The sequence below is a fragment of the Bombina bombina genome, chromosome 2 (genome assembly GCF_027579735.1).
Source record: "Bombina bombina isolate aBomBom1 chromosome 2, aBomBom1.pri, whole genome shotgun sequence".
Classification (NCBI taxonomy): Eukaryota; Metazoa; Chordata; class Amphibia; order Anura; family Bombinatoridae; genus Bombina; species Bombina bombina.
The window spans coordinates 1,327,612,851-1,327,629,406 of record NC_069500.1 but is presented as its reverse complement, the minus strand read 5'-3'; the positions used below and the strand labels follow the sequence as shown (position 1 = coordinate 1,327,629,406).

The window sequence follows — 16,556 nt, the reverse complement described above, 5'->3', positions numbered from 1 at the left end:
TAGCTTATGTGTTCCCACCGTTTCCTCTCATTCCCAGGCTGGTAGCCAGGATCAAACAGGAGAGGGTATCGGTGATCTTGATAGCTCCTGCGTGGCCACGCAGGACTTGGTATGCAGATCTGGTGAATATGTCATCGGCTCCACCATGGAAGCTACCTTTGAGACAGGACCTTCTTGTTCAAGGTCCGTTCGAACATCCGAATCTGGCCTCACTCCAACTGACTGCTTGGAGATTGAACGCTTGATTTTATCAAAGCGAGGGTTCTCAGATTCTGTCATTGATACTCTTGTTCAGGCTAGAAAGCCTGTAACTAGAAAAATCTACCATAAAATATGGAAAAAATATATCTGTTGGTGTGAATCTAAAGGATTCCCATGGAACAAGATAAAAATTCCTAAGATTCTATCCTTTCTTCAAGAAGGTTTGGAGAAAGGATTATCTGCAAGTTCTTTGAAGGGACAGATTTCTGCTTTATCTGTTTTACTTCACAAAAAGCTGGCGGCTGTGCCAGATGTTCAAGCTTTTGTTCAGGCTCTGGTTAGAATCAAGCCTGTTTACAAACCTTTGACTCCTCCTTGGAGTCTCAATTTAGTTCTTTCAGTTCTTCAGGGGGTTCCGTTTGAACCCCTACATTCCGTTGATATCAAGTTATTATCTTGGAAAGTTTTGTTTTTGGTTGCAATTTCTTCTGCTAGAAGAGTTTCAGAGTTATCTGCTCTGCAGTGTTCTCCTCCTTATCTGGTGTTCCATGCAGATAAGGTGGTTTTGCGTACTAAACCTGGTTTTCTTCCGAAAGTTGTTTCTAACAAAAATATTAACCAGGAGATAGTCGTGTCTTCTTTGTGTCCGAATCCAGTTTCAAAGAAGGAACGTTTGTTACACAATTTGGATGTAGTTCGTGCTCTAAAATTCTATTTAGAGGCTACAAAGGATTTCAGACAAACTTCTTCCTTGTTTGTTGTGTATTCTGGTAAAAGGAGAGGTCAAAAAGCAACTTCTTCCTCTCTCTCTTTTTGGCTTAAAAGCATCATCCGATTGGCTTATGAGACTGCCGGACGGCAGCCTCCTGAAAGAATCACAGCTCACTCCACTAGGGCCGTGGCTTCCACATGGGCCTTCAAGAACGAGGCTTCTGTTGAGCAGATATGTAAGGCAGCGACTTGGTCTTCACTGCACACTTTTACCAAATTTTACAAATTTGATACTTTTGCTTCTTCTGAGGCTATTTTTGGGAGAAAGGTTTTGCAAGCCGTGGTGCCTTCCATCTAGGTGACCTGATTTGCTCCCTCCCATCATCCGTGTCCTAAAGCTTTGGTATTGGTTCCCACAAGTAAGGATGACGCCGTGGACCGGACACACCTATGTTGGAGAAAACAGAATTTATGCTTACCTGATAAATTACTTTCTCCAACGGTGTGTCCGGTCCACGGCCCGCCCTGGTTTTTTTAATCAGGTCTGATGAATTATTTTCTCTAACTACAGTCACCACGGTATCATATGATTTCTCCTATGCATATTCCTCCTTTACGTCGGTCGAATGACTGGGGAAGGCGGAGCCTAGGAGGGATCATGGGACCAGCTTTGCTGGGCTCTTTGCCATTTCCTGTTGGGGAGGAGAATATCCCACAAGTAAGGATGACGCCGTGGACCGGACACACCGTTGGAGAAAGTAATTTATCAGGTAAGCATAAATTCTGTTATCTGGGATGGTCTTTGTGTTCCAGCACAGCCCATATAGTGATATGATTTCTAAGATTAGAAACATTGGCATGTATTGAGGGACTGTAGTGGAGACGTAGAGGCTTTCCAAAAGAAACCAATGATGGTCTTTAGAAGGGTTAAAAACCTAAGAAACACAGTTAGTCAAAACAGATGATGGCTCAGGTAAAAATATACAACAAACCTATTTGACAAAAAAGCGACTAGGATGTTACCCATGTATGGGTTGCATGAGCTGCCATTCCATGATTAAGGGTGATACATTTAATCACCCAATAAGGGGGTGTAAATATAAAATTAAAAATGTCTTTATATGTGAATCAACCCATGTAATATATATGATTACACATCCCTGTTCCTTAAATAGGTTAAATGACCTGTAGAATTTGTGACCATCTCAGCCAACATAGGTCTAATATTAGGTGCTCCCGTGTCTTTCCATTTCATTGAAAAAGACCACCAAATTAGACAGCGACGATGGCGTGTCATATATCAAATTCAACCACTTAGCAGTGGGGGTTATGAGAAAGATTGCTGAAACAAAGTTAAATTGGGTTAGGGTTAAAAACAATTATTTAGGCTATTTAATCAGTGCTCTGTGTATATATAGGTTCTTGCTTTTAATGGTGTTAGACTGTAATTGCATGTCTTTTAAACTGTCCTAATAAAAGAGTGACAAGGTGCTGTGGACACTCTGTATATGTTTATACTTGGGAAGGTTTTGCAGAAAATCTCAGTCTTCATCAGCATATCTACTACATTGTTGCTGAGAGATACTGTGTGTCTTAGATGTTTGAAGTGGTATAGAAGGAACCTTAGAAATATACATTAGAGCAGAAATAGTATTTGAATGAATACCAAAAACTATTGCAACCCCCTACACTGTAAACTTGAAAGAAAGATGTACTGCATATGTTGATGAAGTTAGTGCACCTTCTTATTATACTAAAGATCTTAAAGGGACACTGAACCCAAATTGTTCTTTCATGATTCAGATAAAACATGCAATTTTAAGCAACTTTCCAACTTACTCCTATAATCAATTTTTATTTGTTCTCTTGGTACCTTTATTTGACAAAGCAGGAATGTAAGCTTACGAGCTGGCCCATCTTTGGTTAAGCACCTGGGTAGCACTTGCTGATTGGTGGCTAAATGTTGCCACCAATCAGCAAGCGCTATCCAGGGTCTGAACCAAAAACAGGCCGGCTCGAAAATGTTTCTGAAGAAAAATTTATAATAGGAGTAAATTAGAAAGTTGCGTAAAATTGCGTGCTCTCTCTGAATCATGAAATAAAAAAAATTGGGTTCAGTGTCCCTTTAAGATCTTTCCCTCCTTTTAGTTAAAAACAGAAATGATTGCATATCTCTCGTACACTTTATATTGTTCTCTTTGCTACTAATTTATCACTGTCTTTGTGCATTGTAACATGAGTAGAGAAAACATCAAAATGTATACTATAAATCAACGTCTTCACAATCAAATTGATATCTGAAGGCCTGTAATATATACATTGTATTTACATAAACTATAAACATTAATGTCATTAAAACATATGTTGCTTTCACTCTCTCTGTTACGTTACATAAGTAGGGAATGAGTTTGCCTGTGTTACAGATCTTGAAACCTATAATTTACAAGTAGATGTTAGTGCACGTTCGTACCTCTGAAATAAATCTGTGTGTCATGACCCCATAACATCATCCTGAATCACTTTAACAATGCGATCTCATGATGTGCAGCTTGTTATGTTTTAGCAACAAATCTAATACTTTTCTTACTTTTACAATTAGAGTAGGGTAGGCTGCCACATTTAAAATAACGTTAATAGATATGGGTATGCCATTAAATTAAAGGGATATCAAACCCTAAATATGTATTTTGTGATTCAGACAGAGCATAACATTTTAAAAAGTTTCCAATTTACTTCTATTATCAAATTTGCTACGTTCTAATTATATTCTGTGTTGAAGAGATACCTAGGTAGGCATCCAAAATACCATCTGGCAGGAAACAGTGCTGCCATCTAGTGCACTTGCAAATGGATAACATTCTTGCAAAACTGCTGCTATATAGTGCTCTATACACGTGCACACTCCTTAGCTTACGTCCCTGCTTTTCAACAATAGATACCAAGAGAACGAACAAAAAATTCTAATGGAAGTAAATTAGAAAGTTGTTTAAAATCGCATGCTCTATCTGAATTATGAAAGAAAGAAAGAAAAATGTTTGGTTTTATATCCCTTTAAACGTCCAATTGTTCTGTAATAAACTGTTCTGTATTGCATTGTTTTTTGGGGGGTTTGGCTTGAAAAGTAAAATGCACGTTATCCAATGATGTTGTTCTCTGCTGCAGGGGATGCTACAGTGTACCGTTCTCTAGTCACTCTGTGCCGGGCAATATCTCAGTACCTGCTTGCACTGCATAAGCTACCTCCTGGTTTTCACATCCAGCGAAACAAAGAAGAAGACTTTGTGAAGTTTGTGGTACTCTCAGTTGAGGTAAAGTAATGGCAAGATTTCCTAAAACCCACATGGCTATGAGAAATCAGTGTATATTGCTTAAAGGGACAGTAAAGTAAAAAATATATCCTTTTTATGTATATGAAGAACAGTAACTAAACATGAAAAAGTGGTTTAAATTTGCTTTAAAAATATCTAGAAATGCACGTTAGTACAAACTGCTCACTGGCTGATAAAGACAACTCCCACATGAATAGTTATCCACTAGAAGCAAATTAAAACAGTCATTTTTTTCTTTTTAGAACAGGAAAATTAAAGGGACAGTCAACACCAGAATGTTTGTTGTTTAAAAAGAAAGTTAATCCCTTTATTACCCGTTCCCCAGTTTTGCATAATCAACACAGTTATAATAAGAATTTTTTTACCTCTTTAATTACCTTGTATCTAAGCTTCTGCTGACTGCCTCCTTATTTCAGTTCTTTTGACAGACATGCATTTTAGCCAATCAGTGCTCACTCCTAGGTCACTTCATGTGCATGAGCTCAATGTTATCTATATAAAACACATTAACGTCCTCTAGTGATGGTTAAGAGTATGTGGTGTTTAGTTGTAGTTTTTTTATTCTACTATCAAGAGTTTGTTATTTTAAAATAGTGCTGGTATGTACTATTTACTCTGAACAGAAAAAGATGAAGAGTTCTGTTTAAGAGGAAGATGATTTTAGCAGACAGTAACTAAAATCGTTTGCTGTTTCCACATAGGACTGTTGAGATGAAGTAACTTCAGTTGGGGGAAACAGTTAGCAGACTTTTCTGCTTAAGGTATGACTAGCCATATTTCTAACAAGACTGTGTAATGCTGGAAGGCTGTCATTTCCCCTCATGGGGACCGGTAAGCCATTTTCTTAGTCTCAAACAGAATAAAGGGCTTATTATGGGCTATAAAACTGGTAGACACTTTTATGGGCAAAATCGATTGCTTTATTTGGGCATTTTATTCATGTTTATGCTTGTTATTCACACTTATAAACTTGGGGAACGTTTTTTAACGTCAGGCACTGTGTTAGACACCTTTTCAGTCAGGAAGGGCCTTCCCAGTTGTAGGCTGAGCCTCATTTTCGCGCCATTACTGCGCAGTTACTTTTGAGAGCAAGACATGCAGATGCATGTGTGAGGATCTGAAAGTGGTTGGAAAAGTTCCTAGAAGGCTTCTTTTGGTATCGTATTCCCCCCTGGGTTTGGTAGAGTCGCAGCAAAGGCTGTAGCTGGGACTGTAGAGGGGTTAAAACTTATTTTAAGGGTTAAAGCTCTTAAAATTGGTGTGCAATACTTTGAATGCTTTAAGACACTGTGGTGAAATTTTGGTAAATTTTGAACAATTCCTTCATACTTTTTCACATATTCAGTAATAAAGTGTGTTCTGTTTAAAATTTAAAGAGACAGTAACGGTTTTGTTTTAAAACGGTTTTTGTGCTTTATTGACAAGTTTAAGCATGTTTAACATGTCTTGTGCCATAGCGTCCAACCAAAGTAAGGACAGTACTGCCACAGATAGTAAAATTGCCCAAGATGTTTCATCAGATGAAGGGAGTAGACATAGTTCTACATCATCTCCTTCTGTGTCTACACCAGTTTTGCCCACGCAGGAGGCCCCTAGCACTTCTAGCGCGCCAATGCTTATTACTATGCAGCTATTGACGGCAGTAATGGATAACTCCATAGCAAATATTTTATCCAAAATGCCTGCATATCAGAGAAAGCGCGATTGCTCTGTTTTAAACACTGAAGAGAAGGAGGGCGCTGATGATAATTGCTCTGTCATACCCTCACACCAATCTGAAGGGGCCATGAGGGAGGTTTTGTCAGATGGGGAAATTTCAGATTCAGGAAAAATTTCTCAACAGGCTGAACCTGATGTTGTGACATTTAAATTTAAATTAGAGCATCTCCGAGCACTGCTTAAGGAGGTGTTATCTACTCTGGATGATTGTGACAACCTGGTCATTCCAGAAAAATTATGCAAGATGGACAAGTTCCTAGAGGTTCCGGTGCACCCCGAAGCTTTTCCTATACCCAAGCGGGTGGCGGACATAGTGAATAAGGAGTGGGAGAAGCCCGGCATACCTTTTGTCCCCCCTCCTATATTTAAGAAATTATTTCCTATGGTCGACCCCAGAAAGGACTTATGGCAGACAGTCCCTAAGGTCGAGGGGGCAGTTTCTACTCTAAACAAGCGCACTACTATTCCTATCGAGGATAATTGTGCTTTCAAAGATCCTATGGATAAAAAATTGGAGGGTTTGCTTAAAAAGATTTTTGTACAGCAAGGTTACCTCCTGCAACCCATTTCGTGCATTGTTCCTGTCACTACAGCAGCGTGGTTCTGGTTCGAGGAACTAGAAAAGTCGCTCAGTAGAGAGACTCCGTATGAGAAGGTTATGGACAGAGTTCACGCACTCAAGTTGGCTAATTCTTTTATTTTAGATGCCGCTTTGCAATTAGCTAGATTAGCAGCGAAAAATTCAGGGTTTGCAATTGTGGCGCGCAGAGCGCTTTGGCTAAAGTCTTGGTCAGCGGATGTATCATCCAAGACAAAATTGCTTAATATTCCCTTCAAGGGTAAAACTCTCTTTGGGCCAGAATTGAAAGAGATTATTTCAGCATCACTGGGGGAAAGGGCAACGCCCTCCCACAAGATAGGCCTTTCAAGGCCAAGAATAAGTCTAATTTTCGTTCCTTTCGTAACTTCAGGAACGGAACGGCCTCTAATTCTGCATCCTCTAAGCAAGAGGGTAATGCTTCACAAACCAAACCAGCCTGGAAACCGATGCAAGGCTGGAACAAGGGTAAGCAGGCCAAGAAGCCTGCTGCTGCTAACAAAACAACATGAAGGAGTAGCCCCTGATACGGGACCGGATCTAGTAGGGGGCAGACTCTCTCTCTTTGCTCAGGCTTGGGCAAGAGATGTTCAGGATCCCTGGACACTAGAAATAGTTTCTCAGGGTTATCTTCTGGAATTCAAGGAACTACCCCCAAGGGGAAGGTTCCATATGTCTCACTTATCCTCAAACCAAATAAAGAGACAGGCATTCTTACATTGTGTAGAAGACCTGTTAAAGATGAGAGTGATACACCCAGTTCCATCGGCGGAACAAGGAATGGGATTTTACTCAAATCTGTTTGTAGTTCCCAAGAAAGAGGGAACTTTCAGACCAATTCTGGATTTAAAGATCCTAAACAAATTTCTCAGAGTACCATCGTTCAAAATGGAAACCATTCGAACGATTCTACCTACAATCCAGGAAGGTCAATTTATGACTACCGTGGATCTAAAGGATGCGTATCTTCATATTCCTATCCACAAAGAACATCATCAGTTCCTAAGGTTCGCCTTTCTGGACAAACATTACCAGTTTGTGGCTCTCCCATTCGGGTTAGCCACTGCTCCAAGGATTTTCACAAAGGTACTTGGGTCCCTTCTAGCGGTTCTGAGACCAAGGGGCATTGCAGTAGTACCGTACTTGGACGACATTCTAATACAAGCGTCGTCTCTTTCAAAGGCAAAGGCTCACACAGACATCGTTCTGGCCTTTCTCAGATCTCACGGATGGAAGGTGAACATAGAAAAAAGTTCCCTGTCTCCGTCGACAAGAGTTCCCTTCTTGGGAACAATAATAAATTCTTTAGAAATGAGGATTTTCCTGACAGAAGTCAGAAAGTCAAAACTTCTAAACGCTTGTCAAGTTCTTCATTCTATTCCTCGTCCTTCCGTAGCTCAGTGCATGGAAGTAGTAGGGTTGATGGTTGCAGCAATGGACATAGTTCCTTTTGCGCGAATTCATCTAAGACCATTACAACTGTGCATGCTGAAACAGTGGAATGGGGACTATACAGACTTGTCTCCAGTGATTCAAGTAGATCAGAAGACCAGAGACTCACTCCGTTGGTGGCTAACCCTGGACCACCTGTCCCAGGGAATGAGCTTCCGCAGACCAGAGTGGGTCATCGTCACGACCGACGCCAGTCTAGTGGGCTGGGGAGCGGTCTGGGAATCCCTGAAAGCTCAGGGACTTTGGTCTCGGGAAGAGTCTCTCCTCCCGATAAACATTCTGGAACTGAGAGTGATATTCAATGCTCTCAGGGCTTGGCCTCAACTAGCAAAGGCCAGATTCATAAGATTCCAATCAGACAACATGACGACTGTTGCTTATATCAATCATCAAGGGGGAACAAGGAGTTCCCTGGCGATGAGAGAAGTGACCAAAATAATAGAATGGGCAGAGAATCACTCCTGCCACCTATCTGCGATCCACATCCCAGGAGTGAAAAACTGGGAGGCGGATTATCTGAGTCGTCAGACATTCCATCCGGGGGAGTGGGAACTTCACCCGGAGATCTTTGCCCAATTAACTCAATTATGGGGCATTCCAGACATGGATCTGATGGCGTCTCGTCAGAACTTCAAGGTTCCTTGCTACGGATCCAGATCCAGGGATCCCAAGGCAACTCTAGTGGATGCACTAGTAGCGCCTTGGTCCTTCAACCTAGCTTATGTGTTTCCACCGTTTCCTCTCATTCCCAGGCTGGTAGCCAGGATCAAGCAGGAGAGGGCCTCGGTGATCTTGATAGCTCCTGCGTGGCCACGCAGGACTTGGTATGCAGACCTGGTGAATATGTCATCGGTTCCACCATGGAAGCTACCTTTGAGACAGGACCTTCTTGTTCAGGGTCCATTCGAACATCCAAATCTGGTCTCCCTCCAGCTGACGGCTTGGAAATTGAACGCTTGATTCTATCAAAGTGTGGGTTTTCAGATTCTGTGATAGATACTCTGGTTCAAGCCAGAAAACCGGTAACTAGAAAGATTTACCATAAAATATGGAAAAGATATATCTGCTGGTGTGAATCCAAGGGATTCCCATGGAATAAGGTCAAAATTCCTAAGATCCTTTCTTTTCTACAAGAAGGTTTGGATAAAGGATTATCAGCGAGTTCTCTAAAAGGACAGATTTCTGCTTTATCTGTCTTACTACACAAACGACTGGCAGCTGTGCCAGATGTTCAAGCATTTGTTCAGGCTTTGATTAGGATCAAGCCTGTTTACAGACCTTTGACTCCTCCCTGGAGTTTAAATCTAGTTCTTTCAGTTCTCCAAGGGGTTCCGTTTGAACTTTTACATTCCATAGATATTAAGTTGTTATCTTGGAAAGTTTTGTTCTTGGTTGCTATTTCTTCTGCTAGAAGAGTTTCTGAGCTATCTGCTCTGCAGTGTACTCCGCCCTATCTGGTGTTCCATTCAGATAAGGTTGTTTTGCGTACTAAGCCTGGTTTTCTTCCAAAGGTTGTCTCCAACAAAAATATTAACCAGGAGATAGTTGTACCTTCTTTGTGTCCGAATCCAGTTTCAAAGAAGGAGCGTTTGCTACACAATTTAGATGTAGTCCGTGCTCTAAAATTCTATTTAGAAGCTACAAAAGAGTTCAGACAAACATCTTCTCTGTTTGTCGTATTTTCTGGTAAGAGGAGAGGTCAAAAAGCGACTTCTACCTCTCTTTCCTTTTGGCTTACAAGCATCATCCGATTGGCTTACGAGACTGCCGGACGGCAGCCTCCTGAAAGAATCACAGCTCACTCTACTAGGGCTGTGGCTTCCACATGGGCCTTCAAGAACGAGGCTTCTGTTGATCAGATATGTAAGGCAGCGACTTGGTCTTCACTGCACACTTTTGCCAAATTTTACAAATTTGATACTTTTGCTTCTTCGGAGGCTAATTTTGGGAGAAAGGTTTTGCAAGCCGTGGTGCCTTCTGTTTAGGTAACCTGATTTGCTCCCTCCCTTCATCCGTGTCCTAAAGCTTTGGTATTGATTCCCACAAGTAAGGATGACGCTGTGGACCGGACACACCTATGTTGGAGAAAACAGAATTTATGCTTACCTGATAAATTACTTTCTCCAACGGTGTGTCCGGTCCACGGCCCGCCCTGGTTTTTTAATCAGGTTTGATGAATAATTTTCTCTAACTACAGTCACCACGGCACCCTATGGTTTCTCCTATATTTTCCTCCTGTCCGTCGGTCGAATGACTGGGGTGGGCGGAGCCTAGGAGGGACTATATGGCCAGCTTTGCTGGGACTCTTTGCCATTTCCTGTTGGGGAAGAGATATTCCCACAAGTAAGGATGACGCCGTGGACCGGACACACCGTTGGAGAAAGTAATTTATCAGGTAAGCATAAATTCTGTTTTCAATCTCTCATTATCTTACAAGATGATCGCCTATTATGGCTGGTTTGGAGAATAACAACTTTGGTAGAAATTGTTTTTAAAGCAGTATGTTCCGTAGCTACTTTTGTTCTGCGTGTGATGTGTTTTACAGTTGGTTCACGGCATGTTTAATGCACAACTCGAGTACTGGCAGGCGCAATGATGCCCTGCTGTACTTTTTATGTTTTCCTCTCCTATTCTGCTACTTTGCCTCTCCCCATTTGTAACACACGGTTCATTGTAACTGGTTTATTCTGGTCTTCTATATAGATCCAACAGATGGGCTTTTGGATTTGTGTGCGCACGACAGGCACTCTTTTTAAATAACTTTATACAGAAATGCGTATTTATGTTTTGATAAATAGAATTTATTCCATATATTTTAGCTTAGAATTGACACTACTGGGTACAGTACTGCAGAATATTTTGCTTTGCAATCCATAGGCTTAGCTCTGATTAATGTTTTTGATTGCAGGCAGTGACATGGCATTTTGTACATGACCAAATCCCACTGAGTGTTGATCTCCAAGCTGTCCTTGACTGTTGCTGCTTAGCTCTTCAGCAGCCGAATCTGTGGAACTTGCTGGCTTCTGCCGAGTTTGTAACGCAGGCCTGTTCTCTGATAACTTGTATTCGCTTCATTATTGAGGCAGGTAAGAACCACTTTGTCTTTATGGGAAACCACAAAAAAGTAATCTTTGAATAAAGTGAAACATAAAATATATTGCTACTTAAACATTTCAATAACTTGCAAAACAGCAGGCAATCAGCATTGTCGTTATCATTTCTCTTGTTAAGTGTAGTCAGTCCACGGGTCATCCATTACTTATGGAATATATCTCTTCCTAACAGGAAGTTGCAAGAGGATCACCCAAGCAGAGCTGCTATATAGCTCCTCCCCTCACATGTCATATTCAGTCATTCTCTTGCAGCCTAACTAAAGATAGGTCGTTGTGAGAGGTCTGTGGTGTTTTTTAACTTAGTTTATTTCTTCAATCAAAAGTTTGTTATTTTAAATGGCACCGGAGTGTGCTGTTTGTTCTCAGGCAGCATTAGAAGAAGAATCTGCCTGCGTTTTCTTGGATCTTAGCAGACGTAACTAAGATCCACTGGCTGTTCTCATCTGAGGAGTGAGGTAACTTCAGAAAAGGGGAATAGCATGCAGGGCTCCCCTGCAAACGAGGTATGTTCAGTAAATTATTTTTCTGAGGAATGGAATTGACTGAGAAAATACTGCTGATACCAATGTAACGTAAGTTCAGCCTTAAATGCAGTGATAGCGACTGGTATTAGGCTGATGAGTGTGTGTACACTGAATGTATTTTTCTAAGGAATGGAATTGACTCTGAAAATACTGTTAATACTGAAATAATGTATGAGCCTTAACTGCAGTAAAAGCGACTGGTAGCAGGCTTATTAATAACACTTCATAACTTTTAAAATGTATGTTCAAAACGTTTAATGGCATGTTAATCGTTTTTTGTGAGGTACTTGGTGATAAAACTTATTGGGGCATGATTTTTACCACATGGCCATCTTTGTTTTCTGCATAGAAACAGTTAACTGAGCTTCCCCACTGTTGTAATATGAGTGGGAGGGGCCTATTTTAGCGCTTTTTTGCGCAGTAAAAATTCAGTCACAATCTGTCTACTTCATCCTCCATGATCCAGATCGTCTCTAGAGAGCTCAGGGGTCTTCAAAATTCATTTTGAGGGAGGTAATCAGTCACAGCAGACCTGTGACAGTGTGTTTTGACTGTGTTAAAAATGTTAATTATTAAATTGTTATCCGTTTTTGGGTATTAAGGGGTTAATCATCCATTTGCTGGTGGGTGCAATCCTTTGCTAACTTAATACATTTACTGTGAAAAATTGGTTGCTATAACTATTTTGGTTCATTGTTATTTCAACTGTGACAGCTTTTTGTGCTTCTTAAAGGCACAGTAGCGTTTTTTATATTGCTTGTAAATTTATTTAGAACAGTATTTCCAAGCTTGCTAGTCTCTTTGCTAGTCTGTTTAAACATGTCTGACACAGATGAATCTCTTTGTTCACTATGTTTAAAGGCCAATGTGGAGCCCAATAGAAATTTGTGTACTAATTGCATTGATGTTACTTTAAATAAAAGTCAATCTTTACATGTAAAGAAATTATCACCAGACAACGAGGGGGAAGTTATGCCGACTAACTCTCCTCACGTGTCAGTACCTTCGCCTCCCGCTCAGGAGGTGCGTGATTTTGTGGCGCCAAGTACATCAGGGAGGCCCTTACAAATCACTTTGCAAGACATGGCTACTGTTATGACAGAAGTATTATCTTAATTGCCAGAATTAAGAGGCAAGCGCGATAGCTCTGGGTTAAGGACAGAGCGCGCGGATGAGGTGAGAGCCATGTCAGATACTGCGTCACAGTTTGCAGAACATGAAGACGGAGAGCTTCATTCTGTGGGTGACGGATCTTATCCAGGGAGACTGGATTCAGAGATTTCTAATTTTAAATTTAAGCTTGAGAACCTCCGCATATTGCTAGGGGAGGTATTAGCGGCTCTGAATGATTGTAACACGGTTGCAATTCCAGAAAAATTATGTAGGTTGGATAGATACTATGCGGTACCGGTGTGTACTGACGTGTTTCCTATACCTAAAAGGCTTACAGAGATTATTAGCAAGGAGTGGGATAGACCTGGTGTGCCTTTTTCCCCTCCTCCCATATTTAGGAAAATGTTTCCTATAGACGCCACCACACGAGACTTATGGCAGACGGTCCCTAAGGTGGAGGGAGCAGTTTCTACTTTAGCTAAGCGTACCACTATCCCGGTGGAGGATAGTTGTGCCTTTTCAGATCCAATGGATAAGAAATTAGAGGGTTACCTTAAGAAAATGTTTGTTCAACAAGGTTTTATCTTACAGCCCCTTGCATGCATTGCGCCTGTCACTGCTGCGGCGGCATTCTGGTTTGAGTCTCTGGAAGAGGCCATTCGCACAGCTCCATTGGATGAAATTATGAACAAGCTTAAAGCACTTAAGCTAGCTAACGCATTTGTTTCTAATGCCGTCGTACATTTAACCAAACTTACGGCTAAGAACTCAGGATTCGCCATCCAAGCGCGCAGAGCGCTATGGCTTAAATCCTGGTCAGCTGACGTGACGTCTAAATCTAAATTGCTTAATATTCCTTTCAAAGGGCAGACCTTATTCGGGCCCGGCTTGAAAGAAATTATAGCTGACATTACGGGAGGTAAGGGCCATGCTCTACCTCAGGACAGGGCCAAATCAAAGGCCAAACAGTCTAATTTTCGTGCCTTTTGTAACTTCAAGGCAGGAGCAGCATCAACTTCCTCCGCTCCAAAACAGGAAGGAGCTGTTGCTCGTTACAGACAGTGCTGGAAAGTTAACCAGTCCTGGAACAAGGGCGAGCAGGCCAAGAAACCTGCTGCTGCCCCTAAGACAGCATGAAGAGAGGGCCCCCTATCCGGAAACGGATCTAGTGGGGGGCAGACTTTCTCTCTTCGCCCAGGCTTGGGCAAGAGATGTCCAGGATCCCTGGGCATTGGAGATCATATCTCAGGGATATCTCCTGGACTTCAAAACTTCTCCTCCACAAGGGAGATTTCATCTTTCAAGGTTATCAGCAAACCAAATAAAGAAAGAGGCGTTTCTACGCTGTGTACAAGACCTCTTACTAATGGGGGTGATCCACCCAGTTCCGCGGACGGAACACGGGCAAGGATTCTATTCAAATCTATTTGTGGTTCCCAAGAAAGAGGGAACCTTCAGACCAATCTTGGACTTAAAAATCCTAAACAAATTCCTAAGAGTTCCATCATTCAAAATGGAAACTATTCGAACCATCCTTCCCATGATCCAAGAGGGTCAGTACATGACCACAGTGGACTTAAAGGATGCCTACCTTCACATACCGATTCACAAGGATCATTATCAGTACCTAAGATTTGCCTTCCTAGACAGGCATTACCAGTTTGTAGCTCTTCCCTTTGGATTAGCTACGGCTCCAAGAATCTTTACAAAAGTTCTGGCTCACTTCTGGCGGTACTAAGACCGCGAGGCATAGCGGTGACTCCGTACCTAGACGACATTCTGATACAAGCGTCAAGTTTTCAAACTGCCAAGTCTCATACAGAGATAGTTCTGGCATTTCTGAGGTCGCATGGGTGGAAGGTGAACGTGGAAAAGAGTTCTCTATTACCACTTACAAGGGTACCCTTTCTAGGGACTCTTATAGATTCTGTAGAGATGAAAATTTACCTGATGGAGGCCAGGTTATCAAAACTTCTAAATGCTTGCCGTGTCCTTCATTCCATTCCACACCCGTCAGTAGCTCAGTGCATGGAAGTAATCGGCTTAATGGTAGCGGCAATGGACATAGTACCATTTGCGCGCCTGCATCTCAGACCGCTGCAATTGTGCATGCTAAGTCAGTGGAATGGGGATTACTCAGATTTGTCCCCCCTGCTAAATCTGGATCAAGAGACCAGAGATTCTCTTCTATGGTGGCTTTCTCGGCCACATCTGTCCAAGGGGATGACCTTTCGCAGGCCAGATTGGACGATTGTAACAACAGACGCCAGCCTTCTAGGTTGGGGCGCAGTCTGGAACTCCCTGAAGGCTCAGGGACTATGGACTCAGGAGGAGAAACTCCTCCCAATAAATATTCTGGAATTAAGAGCAATATTCAGTGCTCTCCTAGATTGGCCTCAGTTAGCAACTCTGAGGTTCATCAGATTTCAGTCGGACAACATCACGACTGTGGCTTACATCAACCATCAAGGGGGAACCAGAAGTTCCCTAGCGATGTTGGAAGTCTCAAAGATAATTCGCTGGGCAGAGTCTCACTCTTGCCACCTGTCAGCGATTTACATCCCAGGCGTGGAGAACTGGGAGGCGGATTTTCTAAGTCGCCAGACTTTTCATCCGGGGGAGTGGGAACTTCATCCGGAGGTCTTCGCTCAACTGATTCATCGTTGGGGCAAACCAGATCTGGATCTCATGGCGTCTCGCCAGAACGCCAAGCTTCCTTGTTACGGATCCAGGTCCAGGGACCCGGGAGCGGTGCTGATAGATGCTCTGACAGCCCCATGGGTCTTCAACATGGCTTATGTGTTTCCACCATTTCCGATGCTTCCTCGTTTGATTGCCAAGATCAAACAGGAGAGAGCTTCGGTGATTCTGATAGCGCCTGCGTGGCAACGCAGGACCTGGTATGCAGACCTAGTGGACATGTCGTCCTGTCCACCGTGGTCTCTGCCTCTGAGACAGGACCTTCTAATTCAGGGTCCTTTCAACCATCCAAATCTAATTTCTCTTAGGCTGACTGCATGGAGATTGAACGCTTGATTCTATCAAAGCGTGGCTTCTCTGAGTCGGTTATTGATACCTTAATACTGGCTAGGAAGCCTGTTACCAGAAGAATTTACCATAAGATATGGCGTAAATATTTATATTGGTGTGAATCCAAGAGTTACTCATGGAGTAAGGTTAGGATTCCTAGGATATTGTCTTTTCTACAAGAGGGTTTAGAAAAGGGCTTATCTGCTAGTTCGTTAAAGGGACAGATTTCTGCTCTGTCTATTCTTCTACACAAACGTCTGGCAGAAGTTCCAGACATTCAGGCTTTTTGTCAGGCTTTAGCTAGGATTAAGCCTGTGTTCAAGACTGTTGCTCCGCCGTGGAGCTTAATCTTAGTTCTTAACGTTCTTCAAGGCGTTCCATTTGAACCCCTTCATTCCATTGATATCAAGCTGTTATCCTGGTAGGTTCTGTTTTTGATGGCTATTTCCTCGGCTCGAAGAGTCTCTGAGTTATCTGCCTTACATTGTGATTCTCCTTATCTGATTTTTCATTCAGACAAGGTAGTTCTGCGTACTAAACCTGGGTTCTTACCTAAGGTAGTTACTAACAGGAATATCAATCAAGAGATTGTTGTTCCATCACTGTGTCCTAACCCTTCTTCAAAGAAGGAACGACTTTTGCATAATCTGGACGTAGTCCGTGCCCTGAAGTTCTATTTGCAGGCAACTAAAGATTTTCGTCAAACTTCTTCCCTGTTTGTCGTTTACTCTGGACAGAGAAGAGGTCAAAAGGCTTCGGCTACCTC

The 16,556-nt window shown here is 42.1% G+C and overlaps 1 protein-coding gene across 1 annotated transcript in view; it reads left to right on the top strand.

The window, feature by feature from the left end:
• The window catches only part of HTT (huntingtin), a gene marked incomplete in the record, with an annotated part of 1,068,170 nt that overhangs the window by 807,268 nt on the left and 244,346 nt on the right, over positions 1-16,556 (top strand). The window contains 2 exon segments of the mRNA XM_053704193.1: positions 4,075-4,220; positions 10,919-11,096. Of these exon segments, the coding sequence (XP_053560168.1) occupies positions 4,075-4,220; positions 10,919-11,096 (324 nt within the window).